At 44.0% G+C, this 24,463-nt stretch overlaps 1 protein-coding gene across 1 annotated transcript in view; it reads right to left on the bottom strand.

Annotated features, from left to right (window-relative positions):
- CNBD2 (cyclic nucleotide binding domain containing 2) overlaps positions 1-24,463 on the bottom strand; it is a 56,985-nt gene that overhangs the window by 31,044 nt on the left and 1,478 nt on the right. The window contains exons 2-5 of the mRNA XM_044263119.1: positions 23,289-23,342; positions 10,383-10,520; positions 7,728-7,781; positions 3,741-3,904 (exon numbers count right to left, since the gene is read on the bottom strand). Coding sequence (XP_044119054.1) covers positions 3,741-3,904; positions 7,728-7,781; positions 10,383-10,520; positions 23,289-23,342 — 410 coding nt within the window. The remainder of the gene's footprint in view (positions 1-3,740; positions 3,905-7,727; positions 7,782-10,382; positions 10,521-23,288; positions 23,343-24,463) is intronic.

Consider the following 24,463-nt stretch of genomic DNA (forward strand, 5'->3'; position numbering starts at 1 on the left):
AGACCAAGGCCAGTAGGTCTGGAAGCAGCAGGTAGCCTGGCCTGTGCTGTGAGGAGTGCTGCACTGTGGTGCTCTTCTCTCTAGGGCAGGAAGACACAGACTGGGACCAGAAGGGACCTCGCAACAGCCCAGCCCCAGCCCCATCAAGCTTGACTGCTTCACTAACAGTCACCGAGTTGCCCGCCTCCATCAGACTGAAGCTTCCTGAGACAGAGCCTTTGTCAGTCCGCTTCAGCACATGGGACATGCTCAATGAGCAGCAGCTGAATAAATGAATGACCAAATCCTGAAAGTAATGGCTGAGTAGCTAAATGATGGAGACCAGGATCCCAGTCCTGACTCTGCCCTGAGCTGCACGGCACTGGACACTCATATTCTCTCTCTGACACTCAGGGTCTCTTGTCTGTAAAATAAGACGAACATGCCTAGGAAAAAATAGGTAAATGGTCTTCTAATCCTCAAGAACTCACTATACAATCGGGAACCATTAGGGTAGAGGTGCCCAGGTCCAGAGCAAACTGGAAGTTAGTTCTTAAGCTCCCAGGGGGAAAATTTCTGCATTTCAAATAAAAGTTCAGATTCTACTTCTTTCAATATTCATTCATTTCCTTCCTTCATTCAGTAAGTTAAATAAATACCAACTGTATCTATCAGGCAAAGCGAGAAAGGACAGATTTTGTCCTGAAAATTATGGTCAAGTTCAGAAGCTAAATAAGGTTTAAAAGTGCTTTAAGAGAGGTGAGCACAGGCGAATTCAGAAGCATGGAGCAATGGCACTTAACCCAGCTTAGCAAAGCCAGAGCAGGCTGCGGGATACTGTCTGGAGTCTTCCAGGTAGACAGAGAGACAGAAGAATGTTCCAGGCAGAGGGACCACCATGTCCACAGGCACAGAGGTGGCTGAAAGCATGGTGTCTTCAAAGGAATAACAGTGAGCTCCATTAGAAAGGGAAATGGGCAACAGGGTGGTCAGGGGAACCCGTGGGAGAGAAATTTGGCTAGGTCAAATCATAAGACACTTCAGACACTGGGCTAACTTTAGGTTTTACCCAGAAGGTAATGGGGAACACAAAAGTCTAGAAAAAAGAAATGGCCTAGAAGACAATGACTAGATAGGAGACTATTCAGCTGGAAAACGAGGCTTTGGGGAGCACAACTAATGCTCATCCAAGCCCAGACTCCTGGAGCTGCAGCTGGAAAGACCCTCAGAAAACATGTAGCTGATCCACATCGCTGAGATGAGGGAAGTGGGACCTAAGGAGCCCCAGGCTTGCTGAAGGCACACAATGAGTCACACTTGAGTCAGCACTAGACCCCAAATCTCCTACAGCAGAATCTGTGGCTTTGCTGCCAGGTGTCGGGTCACCCTTCCCACCAGCCACAACCTGACTTTACTTTGGGGGAAACACTTTAATTCTTGACTCTCAGACAGTCTGTCATCGTGCTGCCGAGAGAGAGGAGGTTTGGTGGAGAAAGTGGTTTATGAGAATGGACTGAGCCGGAAGCTGGAGAACTATTCCAGGACTTTTTAGGACTTTTCAGATATATAGGCCACCACCCCTGGCCCAGGTAGGTTTTCTGTCCCTTGTGACTGAAAGAATCCTGTCTAATCTGCTCATTTCCAGTCCCAGAAATAATCAACTAGCTGAACAGAACTTTAAAAATCACTACCTCTTCATCTTCACACAAACCCATAAAATCTGTATCAGTAATGAGGATTTTGAGGCTCAGCAAGGTTAAGCGACTTGCCTGAGGTCACACCTCAGAGTGGCAGATGCCCTGTCACATTCCAGAGCTTCTACCTCAATGATTCTTTTTCTTTGCATGACAACATTCTGCCTGCTGTGGAATCTTACTTTAAGACCACGACTTGCTCTTCTTTCCTGGGCTGGACACAAAGCAGATGGCTCCCTCTGCCTGGAATGTTCTTGCCTACACCTCCACTTATCAAATATACCTACTTCAATGCCACCTCTTTTTTAAGTCTCCTTTGGCCACACCAGATGAAGGGTTCCCTCGTCTCCCAGGCTTACTGGCTATAAACAGAGCCTACACAGGTTATAACAGGCCTTAATCTAGTGCTAGTTGTGACTATGTGACCTGGGACCTCCGTGAAGGAAGATATCAGGACTCAGACATATAGTGTCCTTACAAGCCTCCATTTTCAAGACAGGCCTTACCTCAAATATTTCTGCTAGGCTGCTTCTCTTAAGCCGCTGAAATGTCCAAGAAAAGGACACCACTTACACTTCTCTAGTACAATGTATTTATATGGTGCCTTTTGTGTCATGGACCCTTGGACAATCTGGTGAAGACCTCACAGAATAATGTTTTAAATATATAAAACAGGGGCACCTGGGTGGCTCAGTCAGTTAAGCGTCTGCCTTCCACTCAGGTCATGATCTCGGGGTCCTGGGATTGAGCCCTGCATGCGGCTCCCTGCTCAGCAGAGAGCCTGCTTCTCCTTCTCCCTCTGCTGCTCCCCCTACTTATACTCTCTTTCTCTCAAATAAATAAAAATCTTTAAAAAGTGTTTTTTAAAATAAATAAGTATATATATAAAATAAAATGCAGCAGAAACAGTTGATAATTGCCTTTTAAAACCCAAATTTTGGGGGCACCTGGGTGGCTCAGTCAGTTAAGAGTCTGACTCTTTTTTTTTTTTTTTTTAAAGATTTTATTTATTTATTTATTTGACAGAGCGAGATCACAAGCAGGCAGAGAGGCAGGCAGAGAGAGAGGAGGAAGCAGGCTCCCCGCTGAGCAGAGAGCCCGATGTGGGCCTCAATCCCAGGACCCTGAGATCATGACCTGAGCCGAAGGCAGCGGCTTAACCCACTGAGCCACCCAGGCGCCCAAGAGTCTGACTCTTGATTTTGGCTCAGGTCATGCTCTCAGGGTTGTGAGACTGAGCTCTGAAGGGGCTCTGCGCTCAGCGGGGGAGCCTGCTTCAGAGTCTCTCCCTCTGCCCCTTCCCCCCATGACCCCTCACACTTGTGCGCTCTCTATCTCTCAAATAAATAAGTCTTAAAAAAATAATAAAACCCAACTGTTGTCTAGCAATATATGTGCATCTTTATTAAGGCACAGAATAACAAAATCTAGCAGCAGATCTAATTACTACCATAATTTCAAAGATATGATGAATATAAAATATTTTTTGAGAAATCTGCAATAACTTGAGTGTGTATTTTTGGTGATTTCTTTTGGTGAAAAAGTCACAGGAATTGCTAACACTGTCGTGGTTCATTACCTACATTTGCGATTCAAGGAAATGATAAATTTTAGTTAGATGTTAAAGAAAACAAAGTTTTTCTTATCCAAGTTCACAGACCCTTGCCCTAGTTCCTATCTGTACATGGTACAATCACCTGTGACCCACTGTGGCTTTTAGGGTGTGGATGCAAGTCTCAGCTCTACCTCTCATGACTTGGGTGACAGAGTATGAGACATTCTACTCCTCTGAGCCTCTGCTTCTTCTTCTGAAAAAGGAGGAAACTGGACCAGATCCTTTCTGAGGATCCTACCCAAGCCTCATCAGATCCAGTGGCTCCTTAATCCTGGGCAGACTATCAATAAATGAAGGAGACCAAGCATGCTACAAGCTCAACAAGGAGCACTCCAGTGAACTGACAGATAGCTTTTCATGGCTGGGATGCTACGGAGACACAAGCAGCCTGGCCATGGCCCTGTCAGGCAGCTCTTCCCAGTCAAGGACCCAGGGGTGTGCCCCTCACTGACCGTTCAAAGCGCATGACCTTGGCCAGGAGCAGCTGCAAGGGCTCTGAGTAGTTACGGTAGCTGTCCAAGACCTGCAGGAGGTTACAGAGGGCCTGGATCTCGGGCTCCGTCCTCCAGGAAGGCAGCTTCTGCGTGATCTGCATGGCTTTTGGAGGGAAGTGACCCTGGGGAGAAAGAACCAGAGTGACACACAAGACCCAGCAGTTTCCCCCAGAGGCCAGTGGGCAATTCCCCACACTCCTGCTCTTACACTCTCCCACACCCTGTACAAGAGTGGCTGACACGTACCGAGGGCTTACTGCATGCCTGGTATCAGTATACACAACTTACACACCATCTCACTGCGTGTTTGCCCAGCCCGAGAAGTGAAGCAGTGTCACGATTCCCATTTGACAGATGAAGACACTCAGGCAGGATGATAACCTAGATCTGCTACATGCCAAGAGCCTTATCCCTAACTCCTGACCATACTGCCTTTGCTGTTCATTGACCACTCCCCGAGACAATAAGGGCTCCCTGGCTCCAGGGGACCCTCAGGATATGTTCACTGCAGTCAGGGGAGACCTCCCTTGCCTCAGCCGATATCTTGGCATGCTACAGGAGACTAAGGAATAAAAAGAACCTAGAGAAACCAGGTCCTGGTGAAGCAATACTCATGGACCAGTGGGAAGACAGATCCATCCATTCACTCCCCACTCCCACCTACTGGGAAAATGGTACCTGAGTTATTAACACTCCTACTGGCTGCCCATCTCATTTTGGATAAAATCTTAACTCTGTACCCCAGCCTAGGGGCCCCACATGGTCTGACTCCCTACCCCCCACCACCTCACTTCCTGCAACTCTCCTTCATTCTCCAGTGTCTAGAATTCTACCCATCTCTTGCAGGTGCCAAGCTCACATCTGTCCTGCAGTCCTTGCTTGGGCTGTTTTCTCTGCCTGGAATGTTCTTCCCCTGCATTTTCACATGGATATAGCTGCTTCCTCCTCTTCATTCAGTTCTTAGCTCCTATATCACCACATACTCAGGGAGTCCCTACTGGATCATTTGACCTAAAATAGTAGGCCCCCTTCCCAGCAGTGTGTAGTTTCTAAATCACTTTTCCCCAAGTAATTCATACTTTCTGAAATGACCTTATTCTTTTTTTAAAGATTAACTTATTTATTTGAGAGACAGAGAGTGCGCGCACACACACACATAAACACACACAACGTGAGTAGGGGGGGCGCAGATGGAGAGGCGCAGATGGAGAGGGAGAAGGAGACTCTTCACTGAGCAGGGAGCCCCATATGGGACTCCAGCCCAGGACCCTGAGAGCATGACCTGAGCCAAAGGCAGATGCTTGACTGAGCCACCCAGGCACCCCTCTTTTTTGTTAATGTGTATATTATCTATAATTTCCCCATCCTACACACACACACACACACACACACTCTCTCTCTCTCTCACTCTAGAACTGCACTATCCAATAATGGTAGCCATTAGCCACACATGGCTATTGAAATTTAAATTAAATTTAATTTAAAAAATAAGTTCTGGGGCACCTGGGTGGCTCAGTTAGTTAAGTGTCTGTCTTCAGCTCAAGTTGTGATCCCAGGGTCCTGGGATTGGGCCCTACATCAGGCTCCCCATTCTGCAGGGAGCCTGCTTCTCCCTCTCCCTCTGCCTGCAGCTCCCCCTGCTTGTACTCTCTCTCTCTTTCTGTCAAATAAATAAACAAAATCTTAAAAAAAATTAAATTCCTCAGTCACACAAGCCACAAAGCGCAACATGGGTCTGTTGGCTACTATATTGGACAACACAATTGAACATTTCCATTATCTCAGAAAGTTCTATTGGACAAAGGTGTCCTAGAATATAAGCCCCAATAAAAACACAACAGTGGCTTCATCTATCTTATTTACCCCACTCTAGAATAACATCTCACATGTAATGGGCACTCAAAAAAATAAAAATTTATGGAAGGAATGAATGAATGCTGGCTAATTTCACATAACAGTAGTTCTCACAGAAGCAAAAAAGAAGTGGGACATGAGAAATTCTGGACAACAGTTCTGAAGCCTTGCATATCCCCTCAGAGGGACAGTGTTGCTCAGTGATTAATAACACACAGGTTCTGGATGTCTGGGTGGCCCAGTCAGTTAAGCGTGTGCCTTCAGCTCAGGTCATGATCCTTGGGTCCTGGGACTGAGCCCCAAATCAGGCTTCCTGCCCAGCAGAGAGTCTGCTTCTCCCTCTGCCCTTCCCCCCATTCATGCTCTCTCTCTCTCAAATAGATAAATAAAACCTTTAAAATTTTTAAAAATTAAAAAAACAATAATGCGTAGGCTCTAGTGCCAGGTACCTGGGTTTGAAACTTGGCCTGCTCCTTCCTAGTTGTGCGTCCTGGGACAAGTCACATTTCCCTGAGCCTCAGTTCCCTATCTGAGAGCAGCAGAACCTGAATGTATAAATAGCAGAGCTAATACACGTAAAGGGCTTATAATGGGCCTGGCTCCCAGCCTGGAACTATGGAAGCGTTGATTTTTTTTTTTTTTTAATTAAGTAGGCCTCTATCCCCAATATGGAGCCCAACATGGGGCTTGAGCTCATGATCCTGAGATGAAGATCTGAACTAAGATTAAGTCATATGTTCAAGCAGTTGAGCCACAGGTGCCCTGTGTTGGCCATTTTTAAGATCTGAATCCAATCTTCTTCCTTCCTAACCCTCTCTTGCTATCAATAACCCATTGAGATTTATATGACAGGGTCCATTTAGGACAAAACACAGATGACTCTGGTTTCTATGAATAAAACTGATTCTCCAGGCCCACTAGGGGCCCTGATTCTTTTAGGAAATCTCTCTCACCAACCCCCAAGCCTTAGAAACTCCCTTCTCTGGATTCCCACAGAACCAACTCTGTTATTTAACTTCCCAGGTAACTTTCCTCACTTTAACTCCTACTTAGCTCCCTAAGGGAAGTTATACCACCTAGAATCCCCACAACCAGACACAGATCTAAGCTTAGAGCTGATAAGAACTTCAAATCTAATAGGTAGATCCCTTTAAAATTTAAATTAAATTTTGGGGTGCCTGGATAGCTGGGTCAGTTAAGTGTCTGCCTTCGGCTCAGGTCATGATCCCAGGGTCCTGGGATCGAGTCCCACATTGGGCTCCCTGCTCAGTGGAGAGCCTGCTTCTCCCTCTACCTTCCCCCTGCCCCTGCTTGTGCTAGAGCGCTCTCTCTCTCTCTCACAAAAATAAATAAAATCTTTAATTTTTTTTTTTTAAGGATTTTATTTATTTATTTGACAGAGAGAGAGAGAGATCACAAGCAGGCGGTGAGTCAGGCAGAGAGAGAGAGAGAGAGAAGCAGGCTCCCGCCAAGCAAAGAGCCTGATGCGGGGCTCGATCCCAGGACACTGAGATCATGACCTGAGCCGAAGGCAACGGCTTAATCCACTGAGCCACCCAGGCGCCCCAAATCTTTAAAATTTTTTAAATTAAATTTTAATTTAGTATCCAAGACTTAGTGAGAAGCCGGGAAAATAACAATTCTTGAAATTCAGAAAACACGTCACACAGTCCAAAGTCTCACCAAGATATGAAACATTCCCTTGCCAGAATGGCCATCTGATAGTCGGGGTGGGGAGGGGGGGGTTGGTGTGCCCAGAGTCTCTCAGAGGGCTTGAGGCCGAGACAGAATTCACACACGCCAGGGCTCTCCCCACCACCCTGATTATTTCTCCTGTGTCTGGAGCTCTTACAGCTTCTACTTTGCCTTTTTGTTCCTTGTCCACGGGTATAAGTACAGGAGCTCTCCCTGCTGGTTCTGCTCAGCTCTAAGGTGACAAATGGGTTCAAGGATGCTCACAGTCCCAGAATGTCAGGCCTGGAATCTTGGGAACCCAGACTGGACCCACCTGTCCTGATACCCAACCCAGTGCCTTTTCCAGGCCTGATGCAGAAAGAAAATTCCCAGCAGCAAGGTCAGAGTTATGCATACCTCCTCTGCAACAAAGTCCATAGTATCAAACGTGATTCGGCCTTGCCTCCTTTTCTGCAGGGGGAGATGGGAAGAAGGGGGAGAAGAAATAGAATCAGCAAGACTACTCCTAGAATTTTGCACTGAAACCCTCCTCTCCCCATCCATGTGGTAGGCAGGAAGCCACGGGAACCCTCCTACTAGCTGGCCCTCTCCTGTTGACTTCTGCTCAAAAGCCCCAACTCAGCCCCAGACTCGGGGCCAGTACTTACATGTCATTGTTGAGACAGAGAGAGAGGAGGAGGGGTGAGGATAAAGACAGGAAGGATGGAGAGAGAAAAGGAAGAGGGGAAAGAAGCAAACTAATGGGAAAGTAGAGAGGGACACAAAGGGACAAAATGGAGGCGTCGACGAAGCCAGGCTTCCCTAAGCGCCTGTCAGGAACCAGGCATGCTCATCTTCCTTCCTTACTCCATTTCATCCTCAGGACGGAGCAGGTATTACTGCGCCCCCTTTTGAACTCGGGGTGGGTGAAGGAACCTGCCCAAGGACCACACACTGAGTTATCAGTCCTCTTCTAGAGTATGGCCAGAAGAAGGAAGTGTAAAATGTCTTAAGGATGAACTAATCCAACTCTATCGCCTAACAGTTGCAGGGGGGATGTAGGAAGAGTAGGGGAAGAGGCAGAGAGGGGGTGGATAATATGTGGGAGAAGGCAGGGGGAAGGAAAGGGACATAAATAAGGCCCTGACCACCACCTGAGGGAAACCAAGATTTTTCCAACCACCTCTCTAGACATATCTCAGGTCCTCCCCATCCCAGAGCCCCATTTATAGCTTATGTGCCTGCGTGATGCATCTCAAGGAGGCCATGAAAGAAAGCAATGGTGTTCGAAAAGATCCGGATTCACAAGCTCTAATGAAAACTGGTCTGCGGCTCTCTTGACCCAATCCCACACTCCGGCCCCCTAACTCTCTGCCCAGCAGCCATAGGACCCCCTGAGGCTGCCCTGAAGAGGCTTCTGCTCTGCTCAAGTCTACTCTGCCCAACCAGTGTCATTAAGTTTCAGCCTCATGCTCCCCTGATGACAAGGCTGATCTGGGTCTTCAGCTTCCGAGTGCTCAGGCACCAGCCCACGTGTTCCGGTAACCAAAAACTCCTGGCCCCCATAGCCCATTGCTTTACGACTTCATGATGAGGCCCTGAGTCAGAATGTCCTTCCTGACAGTGAACCTCGGTCTCCCAGTTCCAATTCTTCCACTCCATCCCTTCCCAACTGATGGTCCAACCACAGGGCAGAATCTGGCTGTAGATTCATTTGGTTTGGCCAGCATAATGTCTTTAAAATATATGAATTTGAATGTCTTCAGATGGGACATGCTCTTCTTTTCTGCAGACCCACAGGCCCCTACTCCCTGCTATACCTTAAACTCAGCCACACACACACACACAGTTACACCTGCTGGTCCCTCAGAGACCAACCCAAGATGGCCTCTCTTTAACCCATCACCACCACCATTTGGGACAACTTCTTGGGAGTGAATCCCTGGGTGCATTTGGGAGGCAGGGCTAGTCACTATGTGCACAACAGGAAAATCGTCCAGAGATTGGGAGAAACTTTGGGGCCCTGAATAGTAATGAAGATACCTTTGGGGATCTAGAACAGGTTAGCAGAATGGTGATCAATTTTTCTGAGCTAAAAAGTGTGTATGATCTACCACTGGGATAAATTTTTTAATTTGAAATGGGGACCTTCTAGAAAATCTAGAAGCATGGCCTCCAGAGTGAGCAGGGCCCTGCATGTGTTTCTTTGCTTAAGTGGAAGGGACGGGAAAGAAGGTACAGAAGATGAACAGTGGTGGGCATTCAGAAAACCCTGACTCTAATGAGGCTTCTGGATTTCTCTGGCTCTTTTGATCCCAGTTAGAATGAAGATGGCTTCTTCCCTTCTCCTGGTGTTTCTTTCCACATGGAGGGAGTTGTGCTGTTAGAACACTACTAGTCCCTCTCCTTCCACATGGAGAAGGAGTAACTTAAACTCCTTGGTGAATCTGGAAAAACTGGGTGAGATCATTCCATCTCCATCCCTCTGAGCCCACATTCTGCTCTGCTCTCCTCTGCTGTGAGTTTAGGGCAGGAGGCCCCGCTCCTGTAGTAGAAGTCTGCCATGGTCCAGCACTGCCCATGACTGGGCACATAAGGCTATCCAATTCTGGAGTTTAGTCTTAGGTCATCCTCTCACTTGATGATCTTCTCCAATCAAGTCTTCTTCTCCAGTAAAGTCTTCAATAAAATCACCTTCTCGGGCACCTAGGTGGCTCAGTGGGTTAAGCCGCTGCCTTCGGCTCAGGTCATGATCTCAGGGTCCTGGGATCGAGTTCCACATCAGGCTCCCTGCTCAGCGGGGAGCCTGCTTCCCTCTCTCTCTCTCTGCCTGCCTCTCTGTCTACTGTGATCTCTCTCTCTGTCAAATAAATAAATAAATAAAATCTTTTAAAAAAATAAAAAAATAAAATCACCTTCTCCAATAAAGTCTCATCATTGACAAAAGTGACAGTTGGGTCTCCCACCTGCTTTACCCCTTGTCTTCTCTCTGTTTGGTTCAGTCTGGGAAGTAAGGTGCTATTTACTGGACCCCCTTAAACCCTCCCAATCCTGCTAAGGCCAGCTGCTTACATCCCAGAAGGAAAAGATAGGGTGCTTTCTGTGAGCAGTCTCCACGATCTGATATTCCCGGAATCCCCTGAGGCCCTGGCGGAACATTTTACACACTCGGATCATCATAATGATATCCATGGTGAGCTGGTACAGCCCCTGTGGAAACAAAACAAATTAGATCTGTAGAAACCACCTGTTTTCAACAGCCACCCGCAGGCTGGATGGCGCTGACAAGGTGAAACGGGATAGGATTAAATGCAGGGGTATGCTCGAGCAATGGTTACATTTTCAGGAAGTCTTCAAGCCTGTTGGAATCATGTTGGTAGCCTGAAAATGTCCACAGCTGGGAGTATTTATGCCACAGAAACTGGCAACTCCACTAAAAACCTCCCTCCCCAGGAGCTGGTTGGAAAAACATCCTCCAGCCCCAGTTCTAGTTAAATAACAAGTCCTTCACTTCAGTCCAGGAAACAGCACAAGAGACAGCAGGCAGCAAGGGGTGATGGAAAGAGCCTGGATTTTGGAATCAGATGGATCTGAGGGAAGAAAAGTCAAGCAGATGCAAGCCTTTGCTCGGCAAGCATTGCTGCCTTTGAAGAAAGAGGAAGGGGGCCATGAACCAAGGGATGTGAGTGGTCTCCAGAAGCTAGAGAAGTCCAGGAAATGAGATTCTTCCCTAGACCATCAAGAAAGGAAAGCGGTGATTCTGACACCTGGACTTTAGCCCAGGGAGACCCACGCCAGACTTCTAGCCTACATAAGATAATATCATTCGGGGGCGCCTGGGCGGCTCAGTGGGTTAAAGCCTTTGCCTTCAGCTCAGGTCATGATCTCAGGGTCCTGGGATGGAGCCCCGCATCGGGCTCTCTGCTCAGCAGGGAGCCTGCTTCCAATTTTAGTGTATATGCTGCCGAAGCGAGCACAGGGAGCCTGCTTCCTCCTCTCTCTCTGCCTGCCTCTCTGCCTCCTTGCGATCTCTGTCAAATAAATAAATAAAATATTTTTTTTTAAAAAAAAGATAATATCATTCATCTTAAGCCAAGAGATTGTATGATATGTTATAGCAGCAATAGGAAACTAATAAAACCACTCGTCCAAGCTAGGCCATCTGATCCCAGGCAACCTTTGAGCCTGGGAATTTGGACTTGGAACTGAGAACAAATCAGACTCTGTATCCCAGCATGAATTTGGCAGTAAGGGCAGTCACCCTCTGCCTGCCAAGTAAATACAGGGGATAGGGAAACAAGTTCAACACCAAAGAGACAAATCCAGAATGTGAAACAATCTACAAGTCAACTAACCCAGTTTCTTAAGAGACATACAAATAAATGCAAAGTATGAACCTTTGGATCCTGATTCATAATAACAAGCTGTAAAAGCCATTCTTTAGAGACAAATAAGGAAATTGGATGTGCCTGGAGATTAGATGATATTAGGGATATTAGTGTTAGTTTTCTTAATATTATAGTGATGTTGTAATTATGTCCCTATTTTTAAGAAGTGTCATAAAAAATGCAACTTAGTGGTGCCTGGGTGGCTCAGTCAAGTATCTGCGGCTCAGGTCATGATCTCAGGGTCCTGGGATTGAGCGTCACGTCAGGCTCTCTGCTCGGCAGTGAGCCTGCTTCTCCCTTTCCCCTGCCTGTGCTCTCATGCTCTCTCTCTCTCAAATAAAAAAATCTTTGAGAAAAAAAAAAAAAAAAGGAACTTACTCTCAAATGATTCCACAAACACACACAAATAAGTAAAGCCAATATGGCAAAATGCTGACTATTAGATCTAAGGAGTGATCATTATATTTCAACTTCTCTGTTTGAGAATCTCCATAAGGAAACAAATACAAAAGCTAAAAACTTTCGTTAACTTTTGTTAATCAGGAGGTCAAAGAGAAAATGAAAAGACAAACTGAAGATTGGAAGAATACATTTGCCATGTACAGAATCAACAAAGGATTCCTATCCAAAATGACAAAGAATAAGTATTACTGAAAAACTACCATTCAAAACTGCTTTCTTAAATTTTTTTAAAAGATTTTATTTATTTATATGCCAGAGAGAGAGGGAGAGAGAGCGAGCGAGCACAGGCAGACAAAGAGGCAGGCAGAGGCAGAGGGAGAAGCAGGCTCCCTGCCGAGCAAGGAGCCGATGTGGGACTCGATCACAGGACCCTGGGATCATGACCTGAGTGGAAGGCAGCTGCTCAACCAACTGAGCCACCCAGGCGTCCCTGCTTTTTTTAAATTTTAAAAATTCTACAAATCAAAGAAAAAATACAAATAACCCTAAAGGAAAAATGAGCAAAAGATAAGAACAGGTAATTCAAAGGGAAAATCCAAATCTCCTATAAATAATGAAAAGATTCTGAACATCACTAGAGATCATGGAAATGTAAATTAAAGCAACAACAAGATACCATTTTACACTTACCGGATTCGGGGAATGGGAGACATTTCCCATAGACACTGAAAACAAGTGAAGTGTCCATCAATAGGGGAAGGTATTAACACATTACCGTACAGTCCCAGGGCTGAACATAGTCCTAGAACGCCACATGTCAGTGTGGGTAAAGCTCACACAATTTTGAATAGAAAAAAGGTTGAAAAAGGATGCTATTTAGGACACCATTTTTTAAAATGTGCTATATACTATGTTGCTTATAAATACATACATATGTAATAAATTTTTAAAATCTAGATAGGAAGGCTACACATCAACCTCAGGAAAGTGGTCCCCAGTGAGGAGGAAGGGAATGGGATGATGAGGAGCTCACCAGTACCTGTAACACTTTCTTTAAAAACATTTGTATCTGAAGGAAATATGGGGAAGGGTTTTATTAATAAAATTAAGACTTATTAAATACCAATTTTCCACAGGCACTATTCTAAGCCCTTTTGATGTATCAACTTATTTCATCCTCAACAATAAATCAATGCAATAAATACTAATACTGTCATCTATCACCCTTTATAGAAGGGAAAATAGGCACAGCAAATGAAGTAACTTGCCTCATACTAATATTAGTCATATGACTAACAGGTGATGGGGATTTGAACCCAGGCTGACTGGCTCCAGGATCCACAGGCTCAACCTATCACTCTATCCTGCTGCCAGGCCTTATTCCCTCTGGATCGCATAACAGCAGGAAGGATGGGTACAGAGGAGTTCTTAGGGGCTCAGAGTATAGCCTATGACATGCCAGTGTCAAGGGGACAGCCATCTACAAAGAACAGGTCAGAATTCAGTCTTTCTGAAGCCTAACTTGGACTCTATTCTTTGTGCCATGCCATGACTCCAGAAGATACAGAGCAGGCCTTCTCTTACACATGCCCCTCCATTCCTCAAAATACCACTCTTCCCTCCCAGAACCCTTGACACTCCTCACCAGTTCCTTCTTCAAGATCTGCCACGTATAAGACACCATATATCTCCTCATGGTTCCTGACTGGCAAATGGCACAACTAGCCCCTTTACCTTTCAAGGGTAGGACCACAGATCCTTCCCAAACAATCTACTTATATTAGAAACAAATAGCTTCCCTTGGTGGCAAGGTAGGAGTTTCTCTCCACTCCTCACCAATAGCTTCTGGAAGCTTTGTTCTGAGAAACAGTCATTCTCAGAATCTCCTTATATCACAATGGAGGATTCTGGAAGAGAAGGCAGTGAGAAGGAATTACAATCTGGGAGTCTAACATTTATTGAGCACCCAAAGGCATGATCCTAGTTAATCCTCACAACTACCACAAGGTAAGTGTTCTCACACCCACTCCATACATAAGAATGAGGCTCCAAGTAGCTAACTGATTGCCAGTTGTGGGGCCATCTTAAAGGAGGAGCTTCTGGGCTCAGAGCAGGCGCAACCAACACCTCAGCCTAGGAGGCTCTCCAACGCTTAGAACTTGGAGACCCTCCAGTGTGGGTACATGACGCTGTCCTATAAATGTTGGCAAATCAGCAAATCAGGAACACTTGGAAAATCAGAAGTCCTCAGCTAAATGGGGTGCCAAATGTTAAAAAGAACTCAGTGACTAGAACTCAGTGACCCTGAGGTCCTTCCAAAAGTAGAAAATATAGGATTTAAAGTACTGCTGTCTGGGGCGCCTAGGTGGCTCAGTGGGTTAAAGCCTCTGCCTTCGGCTCAGGTCATGATCCCAGGGTCCTGGGATCAAGCCCCACATCGGGCTCTCTGCTCAACAGGGAGCCTGCTTCCCTTCCTCTCTCTCTGCCTGCCTCTCTGCCTACTTGTGATCTCTGTCAAATAAATAAATAAAATCTTTAAAAAAATAAAAAATAAAAAAAATAAAGTACTGCTGTCTACTAGATTAAAGATGGCAGCTAATGATCAGAATTTGCTTTTATATGAGAATCTTTTTTTTTTTTAAGATTTTATTTATTTATCTGACAGAGAGAGATCACAAGTAGGCAGAGAGGCCGGCAGAGAGAGAGGAAGGGAAGCAGGCTCCCTGCTGAGCAGAGAGCCTGATGCGGGACTCGATCCCAGGACCCTGAGATCATGACCTGAGCCGAAGGCAGCGGGCTTAACCCACTGAGCCACCCAGGCGCCCCGAGAATCTTTTTTTTTTTAAGATTTTATTTATTTATTTGACAGAGATTACAAGTAGGCAGAAAGGCAGGCAGAGACAGAGAGAGGGAGAAGCAGGCTTCCTGCTGAGCAGAGAGCTTGATGCGGGGCTTGATCCCAGGACCCTGGGATCATGACCTGAGCTGAAGGCAGAGGTCACCCAGGTGCCCCCTATATGAGAATCTTTAAAAAAAAAAAACTATGACCTCAAGTATTGCCTGATTGGCCATTCCTATCCAGCTAGGTCTATCTGCCAACCTTCTCCCAACTGACAGCCAAACGGAAGGACACTGAACACAGTGAAGACAGCCTGACAGCCAGGAAGACTCAAGCTCTGAATTACTAAATTCAAAGGCCACCGCTCCTAGGGTGAGACAATGACCACTTACAGAGATGAGAAGAGACAGAATTGGGTTTTCTTCCTCCTTTGCTTAGAGAAAAAATGCAAAGAACTCAGGGAGAAACAGAGTAAGAAAAAGTTTCAGAGAAAAAGAGAGAAGAAGTGTGGATTTTTTGCCTCCTCTACCACAAACCAGGTTTAAGGAAGGAAATACAAAAGTTCAGGGGCTTTCTGAAACAAACTACTGGGGATGGGGAAGGCAAGAAAGATAGCAGGAGGTGGCTATAGACAGGGAGGTATCCAATCAGTCCTCTGAGCTGCCTGAGATGCAAGTGACATGGAGAGGACCCAGACCAACAAGGGGCATTGGATGATGCCAGTAAGTAGGGCCAAGACCCTGATGAGACACTGAAATTAGACACTTCTCACCTCCCCTCTTGCCAGCAGTGATTGTATAATTTCTGGAGGAACTGGATCAGTGTTAGGGAGAAAGAGGCAGGAAGTTTGGAGAACTCTGAACTGGCCTAAGATGAATCAATCAGCCTGAAATTACATCCCCTCAAAATTACTGAATTGGACCTCAATTTACCTGAAGACATCTAAATTGTCTAGTAGGAGGCAGGTGGGGACACAGTACAACATTAAAGTCAGCTCTAGAAATTAAGGAAATGTTGGGCACCTGTGTGACTTGGTTAAGTGCCTGCCTTCAGCCCAACTCATGATCCCAAGGTCCTGGGATTGAGTCCTGTGTTGGGTTCCCTGCTCAATGGAGAGTCTAATTTTCCCTCTCCCTCTGCGTCTCCCCCCGTTCATGCTCGTTCTCCCACAAATAATTAAATAAAAATTTTTTAAAAATTAAGGAAGTGTCATTTCTATCCCAGTTTCTTTTCTTTTTTTCTTTTAAGATTTTGTTTGACAGAACACACACAGGGGGAGCGGGAGAGGAAGAAGCAGGCTTTCTGCTGAGCAGGGAGCCCAATGTAGGGCTCCACCCCAGGACCCTGGGGTCATGACCTGAGCCAAAGGCAGACACTTAACAACTAAGCCACCCAGATGCCCCTCTGTCCTAGTTTCTAATCTTATGATTGAACTGTTGTAGAACAGAATGTCAGAAAGGGCATTGGCCCTATTCTTATGTGATCTTGGGTAAATTACTTAAGCACACTGGGCCTCACTTTCCTCTTTTTAAACTGAGTTAGAGTCAATTCCACAAATAATTTCCTTTCTTTTTTAAAGGATTTATTTATTTATTTATTCAAGAGAAAGCTTGAGCAGGGGTAGAGGCAGAGGCAGAGAGAAAGAATCTTAAGCAGACTCCCCGCTGAGCACAAAGTCCAAGGTGGGGATCAATCCCAGGACCCTGAGATCATGACCTGAGCTGAAATCAAGAGTCAGACACTTAACCAACTGAGGCACCCTGGGGCCCCAAATAATTTCAATATAAGATCCTTATTGTTTTGCTAATTATAAGAGTTATGCAACAAACATTTATAGAGCTTCAACTAGATGCAAAGCATGAAAGGTGAAGACACGGTCTCTGCTCACAAGTTCACGATATTGACGGGATGGAAACTACAGCCATAAGTGAAAGTCGCACTAAAATAAAACTATAAAGATAAGTGAAGAAAGGGCAGGGCCTGATCAGAGAGCACGAGATGTGGCTGGAATATGAGATACCCAGGGGGTACAGCAAGAAGTGAAGTTGTGGGGCACCTGGGTGGCTCAGTGGGTTAAAGCCTCTGCCTTTGGCTCAGGTCATGATTGCAGGGTCCTGGGATCAAGCCCCACATTTCTTCTCAGCAGGGAGCCTGCTTCCCCCTCTCTCTCTGCCTGCCTCTCTGCCTACTTGTGATATCTGTCTGTCAAATAAATAAATAAAATCTTTAAAAAAAAAGAAGTGACCGACTGCCATGCTTAGAGCCCTGCAGCTGCCAAGCTCCATCTTGTTCACTCACACAAAACCTTTGTCAGAAGATCAAGCTTTGCTGATGACCCTAAGAGACTTCCTGTCAGCCTGGAATTCTACTCTAGTCCCTCCCCCATGCACACCTCCAACAAATAGCTGGTCCAGAAAGAACTCACTTCATTTAAAGGAGACTTATAATAAAAAAATAAATAGCACCAGACCCATATATTACAGAAAAGTGAAGAAGGAGGGCGCAGGGAACAAGAAAAACAAATGGCAGATGAAAGGCACTCACAGAAAAAAAAAAAAAAATTAACATGAAACATGATAATCAGGAACCACAAAGAACTCAAAGGGCTTAATACATTTCAAAACGAGTTCAAAGCAAGATGCAATAGTTGAAAGAGATGATGAAGCAACTGGAGGAGACCGGCATTGGCAGAGCTTAGGAAGGAAGTGGGTGTTTTTTTGTTGTTGTTGTTTAAAAAAAAAACATGTCAGAACTGAAGATCATTTCAGAAACATCAAAAAGGTAGCCTTGTTGAATACAGAGGTCAGGACTGCAAAAAGCAAGTGAGGGAGTTGTCAATGAACATGTAAAAAGGAATGAAGAAATACTACTTTTAAAAGGTATGGAAGGGCACCTGGGTGGCTCAGTGGGTTAAAGCCTCTGCCTTTGGGTTCTGGGATCCAGCCTCACATCAGGCTCTCTGCTCAGCAGGGAGCCGGCTTCCTCCTCTCTCTCTGACTGCCTCTCTGCCTACTTGTGATCTCTGTCTGTCAAATAAATAAATAAAATCTTTTAAAAAAATAAATAAAAGGTATGGAAATACAGAGGAAAACGGAGTAGGTTAAGTACATGGGGTTCTTCAACTTTTAGAGATGTAATTTTTTTTTTTTTTTTAAGATTTTAGTTTTAAGGGGGTGCCTGGATGGCTCAGTAGGTTAAGCACCTACATTTGGTTTGGGTCATGATCCCAGGGTTTTGGGATTAAGCCCTGCTCAGGGGGAGAGTCTGCTTCTCCCCTTCCCTCTGCCCCTCCCTACACTGATGTGCTCTCTCTCTCTCTCTCTCACTCTCAAATAAATAAATCTTTAAAATATTTATTTTTAAGTAATCTCTATACCCAACATAGGGCTCAAACTTACAACCCCAAGATCTAGAGTTGCTCGCTCTACCAATTGAGCCAGCCAGGCTCCCCTATAGCTGTAAATTTTAAAACACATTTTAAACCTGAGAAACCAAGAAAAAGATGTATAAGCCTATTTAAAGGTAAAAAGGAAACTACCAGTAATAATTAAAACTGGAGAGAAAGGATGAGAAAAGGAGTATAAAGATTACTCTTTTTTGATTTTTGAATTTTATACTAGGCATATATATATATGTATAAATATGTATATGAACAGGTAATATATATATCACTTGTTAAAATGAATGCATCAATTTTTAATTTTTTTTAATTTAAGTAAACTCTATCCTTAATGTAGGGCTTGAACTCATGACCCCAAGATATGTGTCACATGCTCTACTGACTGAGCCAGCCAGGCGCCCCTAAATGCATCAATTCTTTTTTTTTTTTTTTTTTAAGATTTTATTTATTTATTTGACAGAGAGATCACAGTAGACAGAGAGGCAGGCAGAGAGAGAGGAAGGGAAGCAGGCCCCCTGCTGAGCAGAGAGCCCGATTCGGGACTCGATCCCAGGACCCTGAGATCATGACCTGAGCCAAAGGCAGAGGCTTTAACCCACTGAGCCACCCAGGCGCCCCATAAATGCATCAATTCTTAAGTAAATTAACAAAATCAGTGCAGTGCAATAAGCAATGCAGCTACTTGTAGAGCACACAATAAAAACAGGTTCATTGAATTCTAGAAACTAGCAGGGTTGCAATTGAATAGAAGTAAGTGAAAGGAGAAAATGACAAAAGGATTATAAAGTACCCAGTTCTACTTCTGGATATATATTTGGAGGAATTAACAGCACAGGCTCAAAAAGATATGTGTATACCAATGTTCATAGCAGTATTATTTACCATAGTCAAAAGGCAGAAAAACCCAAATGTTCATTGACAAATAAATAAGCAAAATGTGCTACATATATAATGGAATATTAGCCTTAAAAAGGAAGGATATTCTGATACATGCTATAATGTTGAGGAAACTTGGAAACATTGGAACTTGGAAACAAGTCAGACAAAAAAGGACAAATATTACAGAATTCCATTTATATGAGGTTTCTACAAGAGTCATATTCATAGAGACAGAAAATAGATTAGTGGTTACTGTGGGCTGGGAAGAGGAGTGAATGGGGAGTTATTATTTAATGAGTACAGAGCTTCAGCAGCGGGGGAAGATGAAAATTTGCTGGCAACAGATGGTAGTGATGGTTACAGGACAATGTGAATATACTTGATGCCATTGAACTATATACTTAAAGATGGTTAAAACAGTAAATTTTTTGTATATTTTAGCAAAATGTTTAAGTCTAAAAAACAAAAAACACAATGTTCTCCTTCCCCCTCCACTCTTAAATGATTGTCTAGAAGCCATTAGGTGCGACCAGCCATGGTAGGCATCTGCTTGGGGATGATGGAGGCTGTGGTTGGCAAGCAGGTAGTGATGGAGCACTGGACAGGGTAAGGAGGGTGGGAGATGGAAACAACAGGAGAAGAAGATCATGAGAGCCAGTTTCTCTCTGTTGAGAAAGAGAATTAAGTGTATGGAAAGGGAGAACACTAGAATAAAACCTATGGTGTTGAACTTGAGTTGAAGATGTTGGTGTGAACACATGAATTTTAATATATATATACACTGATACAGAAATAGACATATAAATATATATAGTTAAAATGACAAAAATTCAACTGAGTAAATTTGAACATCTAATTGGCTTTATCAAACAATTCCTAAATCATGGAACACTTACTCTGGCCAGCAGAGAACCTCTGAAGAGTTATGCAAAATAGCTTTCAGAGAGAGGAGTGTGAGACAAGCAAGTCCCTAGCAAAGGAAACATGAAGTTCATTAGAAGAAAGTAAGAGTTCAAGATGATGGCTTCTCATTGGATGAACCACAGCACTTCCCATTGGCTGGACTTGTTGCTGGGCCAGAAGAATATCTTCCTTCTGCTAGAGTAGTGAAGTTGTAACCCCTTCCTGTTGGAGATGCAAGGTACCTCTCCTCCTGTTTGGGGTAACTGGCCACAGGTGGTTGTGTGAGAGCTCTCCCTACAAGCCTTCCCAAGTCCAACTTTAGTTGAGGTTTCGTTTACTAACTTTCCTGGTACTTTTCCTCACTCTGTTCATGAGGGAGCCTAGGAGCAGCGATTATCCCAACAGCAATGAACAAACCCAGTGTCCAAATCTTGGTTTTTCTTCCTTTCTTTCTCTTTCTCTCTTTCTTCTTCTTTTTTTCCCCCAAATCTTAGTTTCTAAACACCATTCTCCACTAAAAGAACAAGGGTTTCTTGGAGAAATGGCTGATTAACAGAGCTGGGTTAGGGAAGGTACAAGATGTGCTGGAAAGTATGGAAATTTTCAAAAAAATGATGGGGATGTGTCAAAACGACATAGAAGGGGCACCTGGGTGGCTCAGTGGGTTAATCCTCTGCCTTCAGCTCAGGTCATGATCTCAGGGTCCTGGTATTGAGCCCTGCATCAGGATCCCTGCTGAGCAGAGAGCTGCTTCCCTCCCTCTCTACCTACTTGTGATCTCTATCAAAAAAATAAGTAAAACCTTAAAAAAAAAAAAAATAGAAATCAGCCTGAAGGGATTCTTACTGGTCAAATACAGGGTAATTTGGGCATCAGAAAAAATAATGAATTCCAGTGGCAACCAAGATGCAGTAACCCACTACAGGCATTCTCCTCTGTCCATTGTAACCAAAACTTTGGATAAAACACAACTTGGGACTCTTACAAATAAATAATGGCAAGTGTAATGGGGTGGGGGGGTGGATTGTAAAAATGAAAAAAAAAAAAAAGCCCCAGTGGGGGTGAGTTTCTTGGTTAAATGAAGCCATAGGATACAAGTCATTAGACAAAAATCAATTTGTATTTCTATATACTACTGAACAATTAGAAACTGAAAATTTTAAAACATCATTTTAAGTAGCACTAAAAACATGAAATACTTAGGTATAAAGGTAATACATGAAGATTCTGTATGCTGAAAACAATAAAACACTGATGTATGAAATTAAAGAACATCTAAATAATACCAGATCTGCTACCAGTTCCTTTACACATATTTTCTCTTTGACTCCTCAGAGTCATTCTGTGTGGTAGTTACTACCCCCAGGCTCATAAAGGGTTTGACTTACTTAAGGCCATATGGTAAAAGAATTCATAGCAGCTTCACTGTGGAATAGCCCCGAACTGGAAATAACTCAAATGTCTCAACCAGCGACTGGCTAAGTAAACCATGGTACATCCACACCATGGCTTATTATTCAGTAATAAAAATAAATAAACTATGAAACATATAAAACAAGCTAGATGAATATCTAGGGAATTATTCTAAGTGCAGAAAGCCAGTCCCAAATGGTTACACGCTCTATGACTCCATTTATATAACATCTTTGAAATGACAAAATTATAAAGATGAACAGATTAGTGTTGCCGGCGGCTAGAGATGGGGGGTCAGGGAGAGGGAAGGGTGTAATTATAAAGTGGTAGCATGAGGGACTGTCAGAACTAGACCTCAAGACCTGACCTTTGCTGCCTACCTACTTGAACTCAGCAAACTCTGTTCCACATTTTTCTTTAAGCTCTTCTTTCCAGCTTATCTTTAACTCTGGCAAAAGACCCAACAGGCAGAGCATCCTGTGATGGAAACTGAAAACCCTCAAGCAGTAAGGACTGCCTGGACAAAATGCTACAGCTGGCCCAGACCACCCAGATCAGTTTGAACTTAACCCCTGACCAACACATGTGCAGATGGGCCCTGGAGTGATCAACTGTTACCTTTACCTCATTATAATACAAAAATCTCCACTCAAAGAGGAGCAAACCTCATTTACATAATACACAATGCATGTATAGGCATGTTTCCCTTAAAGCGCACACACAACTTTGTGCCATCTTGATGACAAGGCTCTCCTATCTAAATAGTCATCCTAACCCTAAAAAAAGGAATCCATTCACCCTTGCTCAAAGTCACAGCTTTGGAAGTTATTACCCGTGATCTCCTTACTTGCTACAAACATAGTTTACATTGTGAGAGCACTCTATGTGGTATAGTTTCTACCTGTGATCTCCCAAGGTTCAAACTCACTTTAGTTCAGTTACAGGAACTTAGCGATTACCAAACATTTCTGGATACTGATTGTGGCACAGGTGCATGAATCTACATTTGATAAAATTGCATAGGCCTATACATATACACAATTAAGCACTTCTGAATAAACTCATTAGATTGTATCATCAATTTCCTGGTGTTGATAGGGTACTATGATTGTGCAAGACGTCACCACTGGGGAAGACTGGGTGAAGTGTTCATGAGACCTCTCTGTACTGTTTTTGCAACTTCCTAGGAAGCCATAATTTTTTCCAAATAAAAAGCCTTTAAGGGGCGCCTGGGTGGCTCAGTGGGTTAAGCCGCTGCCTTCGGCTCAGGTCATGATCTCAGGGTCCTGGGATCGAGTCCCGCGTCGGGCTCTCTGCTCAGCGGGGAGCCTGCTTCCTCCTCTCTCTCTCTGCCTGCCTCTCTGCCTACTTGTGATCTCTGTCAAATAAATAAATAAAATCTTTAAAAAAAAAAAAAAGCCTTTAAAAAAAAAAAAGTATCTAGGCTTCTTTCTATACTGCAACCCCCAACAATATGCCATTAAAAGACACCCGTCTCTGAAAAGAGTATGGGAATCATATTAGTGCTCCCCTTCATAGATAAAACCCACTACTTGTCCTCTTTTCCTTGATTCAATATTTACTCAGAGTCCAGCTGGAAATCAGGCCTTGTGTTGGAAGCTAAATGATAGGAGATACATGATCTATGATCCCTTCCCAAGTGAGCTCCCAACCTAGTGCTAATGAGAAGGCCTAATATGATAAGAACATTGGACTACAAGTGAGAAGAATTCTGTCCTCATGGAACCACTTACTAGGTATTTTAGTTTGGACCAATCCATTTCCTCTTGTTGTGCTGACTTCTTAACCTGCAAAATTCGGGAGAATGGAATACATATGAATATATTTTAAACTTAACCTGGGTCCTGTGGGTGGGTTCAAGGACACCTGAAATCATATGCATAAGTATGTAGGATAATTTCAGAAGATGTATTTTAACCTTTTTTTAGATTCTGGGGGTTTGCTCACCCAGAGTTTAGAATAACTGCATCTATCTTTTGGATTTAATGTCAATGTGCTCTTCCATTGTAACATTCCACAATTCTAATAGATCTAATAGATCTCCAAGATCTCTCCATTTCTAATACTCCACGATTCTAATTGGGATGCAAGAAATGGACTAGAGAGCTAACATTCTGTGATTCCAAGGACAAGAGTTCATTCCCTTCCCTGACAGAACGATGAAATTTTTCAACATGAAATTCTAGTCTATGATTTAACCTCCAAATGACCTTCCAACATCAGCTTTCATCCCTTTCCCAGACCCTGGCCACTCCCCTCGGTGTAATCTGCAGTTTCCACAAAGTTTTGTTCCCATTCACTCTGTGCCTTGGCACAGGCAATGCCTTCTACCTGGATTGCCCCTAAATCTACCCTTTTTCTTGAGTATCATCTTGAAGTTCTCCTCCCTAGTGAACTCTTCCATGACCCTTCATCCTTGCAGCAAGGTTTGATGTGCTCCCTTAAACTTGGGTTTCTGACTGCCTACTACCACCCAGGGAATAGGACTATTGGTTCACTCAGGGCAGTGAACCAAAAATGCCAAGAGGCAAGGGAGAGTAAGTAAAGGTTTGAAACTAGTTGGTATAGCAAACTCTAGACCCATTTTCCCACCTCTGGAAATAAAAATATCAGCTCTAAGGAAAACAACATCCTAAGAGCAATAATAAATTAAAAGAAAAGATAGTAAATGTAAACAGCATTCTGTTTACAAACAGACAAAAAGAGAGTGGTGAGGATTGAGGCCATCTGGGACAGAGTATCTTCACCTCCAGCTACTTGTTGATTGGCAGGAATGTAAGTGGGACCACTGTGGTCAGCACACCTACTTTTTCAAGAAAAGCTGGAAATCCAGATTTGCATGTGAAATTTCCCAATTTTAAGTGTCAATAGCTAAAAAATATTCAAGACCCATTGCAATGACTTTCAA

The sequence above is a fragment of the Neovison vison genome, chromosome 8 (assembly GCF_020171115.1).
Source record: "Neovison vison isolate M4711 chromosome 8, ASM_NN_V1, whole genome shotgun sequence".
NCBI lineage: Eukaryota > Metazoa > Chordata > Mammalia > Carnivora > Mustelidae > Neogale > Neogale vison.